The 12,813-nt window shown below is 47.3% G+C and overlaps 1 protein-coding gene across 3 annotated transcripts in view; it reads right to left on the reverse strand.

The window, feature by feature from the left end:
* Positions 1 to 360: 360 nt before the first annotated feature.
* FAM131B (family with sequence similarity 131 member B) overlaps positions 361 to 12,813 on the reverse strand; it is a 125,276-nt gene continuing 112,823 nt past the window's right edge. For all 3 annotated transcript variants that reach the window (XM_056529094.1, XM_056529093.1, XM_056529095.1), the window contains 2 exons: positions 11,064 to 11,195; positions 361 to 2,800 (listed from right to left, as the gene is read on the reverse strand). In XM_056529094.1, the coding sequence (XP_056385069.1) occupies positions 2,418 to 2,800; positions 11,064 to 11,195 (515 nt within the window). In that variant the 3' untranslated portion in view covers positions 361 to 2,417. The remainder of the gene's footprint in view (positions 2,801 to 11,063; positions 11,196 to 12,813) is intronic.

Genomic DNA, 12,813 nt, shown 5'->3' on the forward strand with positions numbered 1-12,813 from the left:
CCAATATCCAGAGACAGGTAGTGGTCACCACATCAAGTATTTGCCGATAACAAGACCATCACCATAATCTTTATCTGCAGACTGCAGGTAAATCCTGACGGCCACAACATTCATGATCTAAAAACTTTAGGTACTGTCCAATTTGCATGTGTGAAGAGGTTAACATGATTTGTACCTTCAGCTATTTGAGGATGAAAAGGTAACTACAATGGGTGAGATTTATCAAAACCTGTCTAGAGGAAAAGTTGCTGAGTTGCCCATAGCAACCAATCAGATCGCTTCTTTCATTTTTGAAAAGGCCTCTGAAAAGTGAAAGCAGCGATCTGATTGGTTGCTATGGGCAACTCAGCAACTTTTCCTCTAGACAGGTTTTGATAAATCTCCCCCAATGAGTATACTCAGCAGTACCAGGGGAGTACCAGCAGTACCGCAGGGTGGGTTTATGGGCCAAGAACAAGAGGTCAGTGCCATGATGCTCTGCAGGTCTTTGCCACAAGGAAGAATACATCATTACCCTGTAGGCAATTTTTTGCAAAACTGTGTTGTCAGACCAATGCTCTGCAGGTAGATCTATTTGGGTTTAATAACTTAATTCTGTGAATAAATTTTGCCAGCAAGCCAGAAAATAAGACAATCAATTTTAAAACAAAAAAGATATAACATGGATGCTGTAAAATGCCCGGCATGTAAATTTTTGTAGGGTTGGCATGGAAACAGTTGGCAAGACGATGAAATACAATGCCCTTTACATTTTTGGCAGGTAATAGGGTTAATGAAGCAATGCTCTGGGGTCTTTGGCAGGAATGCAGATACAAGTTTTTTTGGGGGGGAGGGGGGGGGGTTTGGCAATGATTTCAGGATGCTTTAAGGAGGTCACTTTAAGGCATGCGAGACCTCCCCAAACCGAGCAGTCTTTCTTTCCACCACCTGAGCCTGTCTCTTATTTTAGAAATGCGAACTTCAGGAGAGGGCATCACCAGAACTGCTTTGTGTCTTGGATTTGTCTTATCACAGATGAGTATGGGAGGGGTGCGAGGTGGTCCTCATCTCTTGGACAACATAGGAAGACGTTTCTGCGGTGGTGGTAGGGCAGACAGACAGCCTGTGTCTCTTTTTGCACATCGCATCTTAGTCGCCACTTTTCCAATCCTTGATGCCCACTATTTCACACTCTCATGGGCTGGGGGTCATTTATCAATTCAATGTGCTGCCAACAGGGGGCAGTAAAGTGCGAACATGTGACTTAGGCATGAAAACAGAGTTTATATTTTTTCTAAATCCATGGATCATTGTGACAGCTGTAACCCAGTGGATCCCGGAGCAAGAAAATAGCATCAATAGAGAAAAGGGATCCCTTTTAAAGCATCTGGAGTTTTTTCCTTCGTAAGGTTTGATGCTGTTGTTTTGCTTCTCATTTGTGCATTGTAAGCATTAAAAAAAAATCAACATAATTTCATGAAAGTTTTTTTTAGAACATGGTGTTATAATGGTGGCTCATTGTACATATATGGAGAGTCTATTGCTCTAAAAGGGGCCAAGTACTACAGTATGTATGGGCAGCCCAGGCTGTTATTTAAGTACATCAGTAGGACCTATAAGAAGACTAGGAAGACAATGGTTCCTATGAAGAAAAACTATAAAATGTGAAAAAGTTGGGGGCTTATTATACAACTATGAAGCCTGTATTGCATTAGGGGGCTGTGTTATACTATAGCACTGGGAGGTAACTGAACACAGCCTATAGATGACTATGTACTTTGAAGGGAATAGCAGATCACATATGGCCACATCTGGTTGTTGATTTAAGGGTTAAAAAAAAAGCATTTACTGGATTTTATAAGCTTTGCCGATGTTGTGTGTGATCTGCTTTAAAGGATCTGTTAGGCCATAGTTCTGTGTTGGGAGAATATAGCCTAAAATAGTCTATAGACATTGAGGAGGTTGTGGACTATATATGACCACATTTTGTTGTATGATCTGAGGCTAGTAAATGCATATTTAAGAATTCCCAGGCATAAAGGTTGGAAAAAATATGGATCATTGAATGAAAATAGGAAAAAATTGAGAACAATGGTACCTATCATCTGTCTAATGGTTTGGCCCACTGTGCGAATTCCAGCATCAGTTGCTCTGAAGAGGACTGGGGCAGCATGGAAACACCATAGACTATTGATTTAAGGTTATGGAACCCAACATTCCTAAGATTTCAATGGTGGGCACCATGCCGCATTACAGACTGGGTGCATTTCTTGAGTGCAAATGGTTGGAGAGCAGCAAAACGTTAGTTTTTGTCCTGGGGGACTAGGTACTCCATCTAGCTGCCATTTACCCTGCGGGTAGTGTTGATAAATGACCCCGCCCAGATGCCACACGGCTATGCTCTTAATCATTTCCTTCCTCCAGATCCCCTCAGTGACTTAGTTTTCCACTTCTCTTTCTTCCTCTTCATCTCCGGATTGCACCCCTGATGTGGCAACATCTGACACCTTCCGGCTGTGTGGGGGGCTCTCGAAGTCCTCACGTGGCGGGGAAAGAGACTGAAAGTCATGGCAGACAGCATCGTCTTCTTCTGAAGGGGATATTTTGGAGTGCAGTAACTGAGGGGCAATCTCACAGATGTTTTCAAGCTGTCTGTCTTCAAGCTCAGGTCCAGGATTTGTGGTTACAACCCCTGTGGGTGCCGGGGATACTGTCAGTGACTGCTCACTGCTGGCCCATGCTTCGGAGGAGCCCAGACAGTAGAGTCCTTGTGACACGTATGAATGTGGCCAGCAGTCAGAGTGTGTCTGTGCAAGGTTGTCTACACATTGGGGGAGAAAATTCATAGGAAACACAGAAGGAGGACAGGACAGGGAAGACATAAAGAACACATTAATGTTGATATCAGTCTACTTCACCCTACAAGACAACAACAACAGTAGGACATCCTAATTCCCTCTAACCCTTTCCAGTTTTGTTTATCTGAACCCCATTCTAGGAACGGCTCTATCTGTTATGGTTCTAAAAATTATGGTTGTCCCAAAGCCACCATTACCTATGGTTCTCCACCACCATCCTCAACATGGTCCAGAACAGTGTTGCTAATGTAGTAGTGGGGTGTGATGAGGGGAGATGTTGTTACCCTATGGGCAGATTGCATTAACCCCTTGTATTCATGATGCCAGGGCGTGGTTTATTCTAAAACCACCCAAGGTATACCGCTGAATCCTGGGCTAGGCACAGGGGCAATAAAGACTCCAATGCCAAGGTATGAACAAAGGTAGCTTTACTGAGGGTAGATAGTTGGTAAAGTCTATACAGTTAAGCCAGGGCCCGAGGAGGTGACCAGTGACGTTAGAGACCTTAAAGGGCTTGCTGGGACTTGTAGCAGGACTGAACAATTGAATGCAAGCCACGCTGACCTGACAGATGACAGGGACTGACTTGATTTGACTCATAAAGCTGTGACTTTAGCTTACTTTAATTAATGGTGGCTGCAGGACTTGACTTTGAGGTCTCCAACACTCTGGACACACACACTAGGCGACTGCACTGGACCTCAGCAGGAAGCAAGAGCAGAGCTCCAAGAAAGAGAAGCTAGCTTCAGACTGGGGCTTATTTGGGGGAGACTAGCAGGGAGCCCATAGGTCACTCTTGAGGTCACCTGGTCACTGATACCTCCTGGGTAACAATCACATGACATAACTCTTAAAGATACAACACATTTTATAATACAATACACTGCAGAACATATGTACAGGGGGAAAACAGGTGCAAGGGGCCCTGGGGACACTGAAGGAGGCTGCCTGACAGGGCAGCAAGGGTACGGGGCAACATCTCCTGAACTGGGCCATCACAAACTCCCCCTCTTAAATACAGTCTTCCTCGATGCCCAGTCCTGGAGGGCGGAGGACTGAAGTGGCCACTGGGGCCTAGTGACAGTTCCTGGGGCATTATGCAGAATGTCCTTCACAGGTCTGGTTATAGAACAAGGTAGAAATGAGTCCACGTAGCTCTGTAAATGTCCATACATGCTCTTTGGTTTGGTAAACATGTGGGATTAACAAGCTTTGTAACTGCTCTAGGAACACATTTTAGACCATAATACACACAAGCTTGCAGATTGGGCTGCTGGAGGCTATTTACCCAATGCTTTGGCTGGTGGGGCCCCTTCGGTTCTTAACACTTCTCCCCAGAACTCGACAAGTAGTGTGATACTATATAACCATTTTACCACTGCATAATGTACTCTGCCTCTACATGTGTTTTACTTTTAGTTTCAGCTGAACCCTCTGGCCAGTAGAGTACCCTGTACATGAGGACAGAAAAATGTTAGACAGATATATATACATTGGACATTTGTGGACTGGGACTACAAGTAATGTTACCTAACTTAAGTGTTTACATATGAACTGACTATGTGTTTTTAAATAACCTTGTACACTATATTGTGAGCTAATCTTTGTACCTTGCAGGAATTAGTCTTGTGTTGACCTTTGTGGCCTGCGCAACACCATTTCTGGAGGGTCTGGAACGCCTTAGTCTTCAGGAGCTCTTGGAACCCCTGGAACGGCAGCTGGCTCTTCCTCAGTGAACTCATCTGGTATTAGTCCAGGACTAGTTGGATTTGGAGTCGCTGGCAGCAGTGGTGGAGAGACTGGTGAAAGGGTCAGCACTCTAGAGATGGGGGTATAAGCTGGAGCCAACAGTGATAAGACTGGGACTGGTGTGGAGATTAGTGTCAGTTGGTCCAGCCCCGGGGTTGGTGAGACATGGAAGATCGCAGGCTGTCTCGGAGAAAACATGGGGAAATCCATAGATGGATCCCTTCACCTGGGACGTAGGTCTGACGGCTGGAAGAGATGGTGCTGGGAGCACTGGCAGATCTTCTTTCAGACACAACTTGATCAGGTTTCGGTGAACAACTTGCGGCTCATACCCATGCTTTTGTACTTCGTACACATCAGAATCTGGATAGGGTATGGCCGTCACCATGTACGGTTATGTCTCCCAGATAGAGTCTAACTTATGGGTTCTTGGAAACTTCTGCAGCCACACTTTGTCATCCAATTGAAGTGCTTTGGCAGAGGCATGACGACTATAGTCCTGTCTTGCTGAGCCTTAGCCATCTTCTTGCCAACAATTTCTTTGGCTCCTTGGAATCTTCTCTGGTGGTCAGAGACCCACTTCAGGGAGGCTTGCGGAGAGTTGTTGAACGGGGCCCAAATGTTCTGTCTATAGGTAGCTGTCCATGTCGCCCCATCATCACGTAGAAAGGGGTGTACCCCGTAGAACAATGGACTGTGTTATTATAGATCTCCAATAGTTCAGGCAGCAGTTGGGGCCACTCTTCTTGTCTTGAGATGGAGGCTGCTCGCAACATGTGGATGAAGACTTGATTGGTTCGCTCACAGAGCCCGTTCCCCTGGGGGTGATAAGCAGTAGTCCAGAGTTTCCTGCAGGCATGGAATTGACACAGCTCTTCGAAGGCCGTTCCACAGTCCGTTGGGACAGACTCTGGACACCAAAGGGTTTGCAACCAATTGGAGTAGAACATTTGGGCCGCTGTCTTGGCTGTGAGATCTTTGACGGGGGCAACGAAAACCCATTTAGAGTAGTGATCCAGCATGGTGAGAGCATAGGTGTACCCGGACCGGGTAAGAGACAACATGACATGGTCTAGCACGACCAACTGGTTAGGCCTTTCACTCTGGATGGAATGGAGGGGTGCTCTTGCGTCCTTGCGCACATTATTGGTGACGTTACAGACAGCACATTCACTGCACCATTTCTCAATGTTGTTCCGCATCCCAATCCAATAGAATCTTCGCCTAACAGTAGCTTCAGTCTTGTGGATTCCAAAGTGTCCCGACTGATCATGGTATGCGTTGAGGACCATTGCCGCATCTCTTCGGGGAACCAGAATCTGATTAAGTCAAACGCCAGAGACCGGATCCAAAGAATTTCGGTACAACAGTCCTTTGTGCACAAACAGTGGCTTCCTCTGTCGCCACAGATGTTTCCGCTCATGGTCACCCCGGGCCCGGCTTAGACGGGTTGGTACCTTTTTCGCAAGAAGGTAGTCCAACAGATCCCCCATGACTCGACTTTCATCCTGAAGAGTCTTCCAGGTGTATAGGTCTTCTTTAACCTTTTTGGACCTGAATTCACCGTCCATGAAGGCAGTCACAACATTCTGGTTCATGAACCATTGGTAGACTGGGGGCATCTGCATGTCTTCCCACACGTCTTCAACAGGGGGTTCTTCACTGGGGGTCAGCCTAGACAGTACGTCAGCAATGACATTCGACTTGCCGCTTCTGTACTTGATGGTGAATCTGTAATTGGCTTATATTGAAGCTCAACGCTTCTCAATGGCACCCAACTTGGCAGTTTTCAGGTGGGCCAACGGGTTATGATTTGTGTAGACAGTAAATGGCATGGCAGCCAAATAGTCTTTGAACTTTTCGGTCACGCCCACACCAGGGCGAGAAGTTCCAACTTGAATGAGCTGTAATTCGCATTGTTCTTCTCTGCTCCTCGCAGGTTACGACTGGCATAGGCAATTACTTGCTATTGCCCTTCCTGGACTTGGGACAAGACAGCACCCTGACCTTCAAAACTGGCATCAGTATACAGCCGAAATGGCTGACTGTAGTCTAGATACGCCAAGATGGGTGGTTCTGTCAGCAGACGTTTGAGAGCTTGAAACGCCATCTCTTGCTCTTTGGCCCATTCAACAGGTAGTCTTCCATTGTAGTTCTCCTTCGTCGTACCCCGTAAGAGGGCTGTGAGCGGTTCTGAAATGTGGGCGAAGTGAAGAATGAAACGGCGGTAGTAGCCGCAAACCCCAGGAAGCTCCTGACATCTTTCACCGTTTTCAGGTTAGGCCAGTTCTTGACAACTTCCACCTTTTCAGGATTAGGCTGGACTCCCTCTGCGCTGACAACATGACCCAAGTAGTGGACCTGAGGTTTGAGCCAATGACACTTTGATGGTTTGATCTTCAGCCCATGCTTGATCAGCCCTTGGAAGACGTTTCACAGGTGGCTAAGGTGTTCCTGGTAGGACTTGGAATGCACAATGACATTGTCCAGGTACAATAGGACACTTTGAAAATTCAGATGGCCCAGGCACCTTATCATCAGACACTGGAACCTAGCAGGGGCATTGCACAGCCCAAACGGCATACTTTTAAACTTGAACAGTCCCATGGGTGTCACAAAGGCAGCCTTCTCCTGATCCTACATGGCCATGGGCACTTGCCAATATCCACTGGTTAAGTCCAGGGTGGAGAAGTAAGCAGCCGACCCGAGGGTGGTGAGTGACTCTTCGATCCATGGCAATGGATAAGCGGATGGTTCCGTCCTTTTTCTTGACTAGGACAAGTGGCGCCGCCCAGGGGCTCTGACTTTCCTGGATTACGTCTGCCTCTTTCATGTCGGCCAGCATCTTCTTGACAGTCTGATACATGCGGGGTGTGACCGGACAATATCTTTCCTTGATAGGTGGGCTGTCACCTGTGAGGATTCGGTGCTGAATCATTGAAGTCTGCCCAAAGTCTGTGAGGTGCTTGCAGAAAGCCTCATGGTACCTCTTGGCAACATTGATGATTTCATTGACTTGGTCCCTTGGGGTAGCGTTGTCTCTAACCTGGAGTTGCACTCATCAGGGCTCTGGAGGGCTCACACTGGATCCTCCGGCCACTTGAGCTGCACGCTGTTGAGCCACCAGACGTTCTGTCACAATGTCTTTCGACTCTAGGAGGTACAGATGGGTTACAGGAGTGTATTTGGGCAAGACAGTAGCAGAATCAGACAGGTTTACTAACCGCATCAGGACTCTTCCGTTGGTGACAGTGACAAGGCTTCTCACAGCTCAAACAAGAGAAAGATCTTCCAATTGCATAGGTTCCAGCAGGGCTTGATAGTCCCTATTCTTGACTCCGGGATGTGCACAACACCAGATAATGGTCTCCGTGTTGGGTTGTAAGGTCCCCGACCTGATGTCTTGAACTCGTACTCTGCAGATCTCGCCTCGCTTGTAGGCAAACTTCTGCTCTCCAAACTGAATGGTTGGCTCCCAGTATCCATGTCTGGGGACTGGTTGCCCATTACCCGTAACTACTCTGAAGTTAACATCATTAAGCTCAAACAATAAACTAGCATCCCAATGCTGATAGAAAACACTTTTTGGTATAGTAGACACTTGTGACTCTGTATCTATCAATGCCTGCAACGGTACACCTTCTACAATAACTTTTACATAGGGGCAGGTGGCGACATAAAGTGAGAGTCCTGGCTTAGGTCGTTCGGGGATAGGACCTGATCACTGTTTTCCGGAAGGCCGGTCTGCGACCTCAAGGGAAATCCATTTAAATCCCAACACTGCATTTTCCAATGTCCTGATTTGTTACAGGAAGTGCAAAAGGGTCTTTGAGTGCCCGAGGATCTATTGGACAGAGAATTGCGATAATTGAAATTGCGGGGAGCAGGGACAGGTTTTCTAGGCAGTGGCAGTTCACAGTCAGGTGGAGCGGCCCGGGTGGCAAGCTCCTTCACAGTCTTAGTTAGTTGTTCAATGTCCTGCCTAACACCCTGTAAATCTGAGACTGCAGTGACTAGCAAAGTAGAGGACACTGGGGCGGGGGCTGGTGACAGAAGTGGTATAGATTTGGCTACTGCCCCTAGTGGCTCTAGAACAGGTGTAAGGGGCGCACAAGCTTCCTCTAACTCAGTTCCGGACTCAATCACTTAGATAGCCAGTCTTTTGAAAGCAGGGAAGGAAAAGTTGGGGTTTTGGACCGCTAACATTCTCTGCTGGGCTTTGTCCAACTTGTTATGGGCCCCATCAATAAATCTGTCCATTAACTACTTATTGCCCTGCTCAGGAGTTATACCATCTAGTTTTTGGACAGTCTCAAGGGCATTCTGCAGGGCTATGGCATATGCTCTCAAGGTCTCACCTGGCTATTGTTGCCTTTCATACAGCCGGAGACATACCTCTGATGGAGAATGGGACTCAAATACCTGGTACAGTCCTTCAAAGATCTGCTCTACAGTTGCCTTCCTGGAGGCTTGCAGGAGCAGACTTCCTCTAGCGCTGGTCCCTGTAGTTGTCCAGTGAGCAATTGCACCTGTTGGTTAGGAGGGAATGAGTAAAAGACAAACCAACTCTGGATTCTCTCTTTGAAATCCCTCAGGGTGAAGGGGTCTCCATTGTAGGTAGGGAGGACAGGGTTCCCCATGAATACTGGTGCAGACTCTGGAACACCAGGACTGTTGATGCTGACTGCAGGTAGAGCTGGCAAGATCCTGGCTGCTGGGGCAGGTGATGACCTTGCTGCTGGAGATGAATGGGTGCTGTCGCCTGGGTTCTGACATCTCGTTGAATTTTGAGTGTGCTGTCGCTTTAAGAAGAATTAAGATGATTGCTGAAATGCTGCAGCTGCTTGGACTTGACAGATGGGGATAGGGGGATATTGTTATGGATGCTGCACCTCTATTTTTGCAGGCACCCGGTTGTAATCCATCTTGCGACCAGATTTGAAGGTACTAATGGGTTAATGCTAGCAGGTACTGACACCGGAGACTTAATACTGACAATCGTTGGTGTTTGCAGAGTCTGCGCTGCAGGGCAGCCTGAACCTTCAATATGGCTGCGCCCAGGGAACTTCCTGTTTTGGTCCGGTCGGTAAAATCTTCCCCTGTGTAACACAGGGCGGCTCTTTGGTTCCTTCTCACTTGATTCAAGAGGCGTCACCACTGGGGATTGACGGGGCGGAGCTGCGACCGCCTACGCGTGCAGGAAACACCGGACCAACTTAAACCTTTCAGGTACTACCTCTGTACAGCTCACAGTAGCAGATAACACTCGTATCCTTTATGTAGGCCGCCAAAAGTTGTGGTAGCGGGGTGTCATGAGGGCAGATGTTGTTACCCTAGGGGCAGATGGCATTAACCCCTTGTATTTGCCAGGGCGTGGTTTAGCCGAAAACCACCCGAAGGTATACCGCTGGATCCTGGGCTAGGCACGAGGGCAATAAAGACTCCGACTCCAAGTTACGGACAACGGTAGCTTTACTGAGGGTAGACAGATGGTAAAGTCTATACAGTTCAGCCAGGGCCCAAGGAGGTGACCAGTGACACTGAGACCTTAAGGGCTTGCTGGGACTTGTAATAGGACTGAACAATTGAATGCAGACCATGCTGACCTGACAGATGACAGGGACTGACTTGACTCATAAAGCTGTGACTTTAGCTTACTGGACGTGATGGTGGCTGCAGGACTTGACTTTGAGGTCTCCAACATTCTGGACACACACACTAGGCGACTGCACTGGACCTCAGCTTAGCAGAAGAGCAGAGCTCAAAGAGAGAGAAGCTCCACCCAGGGCTTATATGGGGAGACTAGCAGGGAGCCCATAGGTCACTCTTGGGATCACCTGGTCACTAGTACCTCCTGGGTAACAATCACATGACATAACTCTTAAAGATACAACACATTTTATAATACAATACACTGCAGAACATATGTACAGGGGGGAAACAGGTGCAAAGGGCCCTGGGGACACTGAAGGAGGCTGCCTGACAGGACAGCAAGGGTATGGGGTAACATCTCCTGAACTGGGCCACCAATAATTGACTTGGACCTCCCGTACTGGGCCACCAATAATTGACTTGGACCAGAATATTTTTCAGCACAGTTATTTAGGTAGTATTTGGTGGTAGTATATGGTGGTATTGTGATGGCATAATATGGACAACATAGAGAAGTGGACAACATAGAGAAGTATTATTCGGCCACTGCATGGCACTCGTTTTTGTGCGCTTTATGAGTGTTTTTGGGAAGACTATTGTGATTTTGCTTCTGTTTGTCTCCTGTTCTTCCTTCCTAAGTTCTGTCTTACAATCGACACTGATCCAGGACTCTCTAACCCCCTAACTACCGTGGCCTAACGTTGTGACCTAACCCTTTTCTCATGTTTCCCAATGATGGGACATGTCTCCCAGATATCTGGCTTTTGTTTGGCTGCTATTTAGTCTCCAGAAATCAGATATGTGAATAATGTAATTTCTTTTTACCCTGGTTCTCCAGCAGCTCTTGGTAAGTTTCACTCTGTCTTTCCTGGTTGGAATTGACACTTTCTTCTTCCCCATCCATGGACGACCAGGCCATTAGCGTTGCCTCAGAGATCGCAAATTGCTGCATAACACCTTGAGAGGAAAGAGAGAAAAAGAGATGAGGAGCATGGAAGAGCAGCCGGTGGTGCTAGTCAGAAGGTGAAGTGTCCTTTCCATGGTGCACTGGGGATATTGGAGGAGATTTATCAAAACCTGTGCAGAGGAAGAGTGGCACAGTTGCCCATAGCAACCAATCAGATTGCTTCTTTAATTTCTAAAAAAAAGCCTGGGAAAAATAAAGAAGCAATCTGATTGGTTGCTATAGGCAACTGCACCCCTTTTCCTCTACACAGGATGTGATAAATTTCCCCCATTGTGTTTGATTGTCGATTGCCTCATCCTATACATCATTGGTCTTCAAACTAGGAACCTCAAGATGTTGCCGTTGGCTGTCCGGGCATGCTGGGAGTTGTAGTTTTGCAATATCTTGAGGTCGACAATTTGGAGACCACTGCTATACTGTATGTCTTATACGGCACATGCAATGCAACGTAGACGTCCCTTCTATAAACCAACTAATCCCAAACAGATCCTGGATTCATCACTGCTATACTGTATGTCTTATACGGCACATGGAATGCAACGTATAAGTCCCTTCTATAAACCAACTAATCCCAAACAGATCCTGGATTCATCCCTGCTATACTGTATGTCTTATACGGCACATGGAATGCAACGTATAAGTCCCTTCTATAAACCAACCAATCCCAAAGATCCTGGATTCATCACTAAAGACGATACGGTTCCAATCCATAGCAGTCCGAGTTTCTCGTTCACAACACCACTGCAACCGAAGACGACAGTGGCTGGTTGTCAATGGCAGGAAACATAATGGTCGGCGTAACACCAAAGGGTGAAAAGAAGAGACAGAGGGGTGTAATGAAGAGACAGGGGTGTATAATGAAAAGACAAGAGAGTGTGATGAAGAGACAGGAAGTGTAATGTAGAGACAGGGGTGTAATGAGGTTACTGGGAGGTGAAATGAAGAGACAAGGTGTAGTGAAGACACAAGGGTGCAATGAAGAGGCAGGGGTGTAATCAGGGCTCAAGTCCTGCAGGAACTCATGGGAACGGAGTTCCTGCACTTTTTCCACAGCAGGAACTAATGGGAACGGAGTTCCTGCACTTTTCCACAGCAGGAACACAGTTGCCATTAGCAGGAGTCCTGCAGGACCAGCCCTTAAAGGGGAACTCCGCCCCTAGACATCTTATCCCCTATCTAAAGGATCTTGGCTGTGGCACCCCAGACATCCGGTGCACGTGCAAGTCTATGGGAGGGGGTGTGACGGCCTTCATGCCCCCTCCCATAGACTTGCATTGAGGGGCCGTGACCGTGATGTCACGAGCCTCCGACACAGCACCCAACGCTCTAAACGAACGCTGGGAGCAGTAGGGAGAAAGTGGGGTTCCCCAGTGGCGGGACCCCCGGGATCAGACATCTTATCCCCTATCCTTTGGATAGGGTATAAGATGTCTAGTACCCCTTTAAGTGGAAATCTTGGGCGAGTTCCCCACTTTTTTCCCCAGGACTTGACCCCTGTATCTATCTATCTATCAAGGAAGGTGTATAATTACTATATATTCTGGTCCCATAGAGGTAGCAGCAGTATACAGATAGAGCTGGGAGAGAGGTGTAATACTACTATACATT

Source organism: Hyla sarda, chromosome 7 (assembly GCF_029499605.1).
Source record: "Hyla sarda isolate aHylSar1 chromosome 7, aHylSar1.hap1, whole genome shotgun sequence".
NCBI classification, from domain to species: domain Eukaryota; kingdom Metazoa; phylum Chordata; class Amphibia; order Anura; family Hylidae; genus Hyla; species Hyla sarda.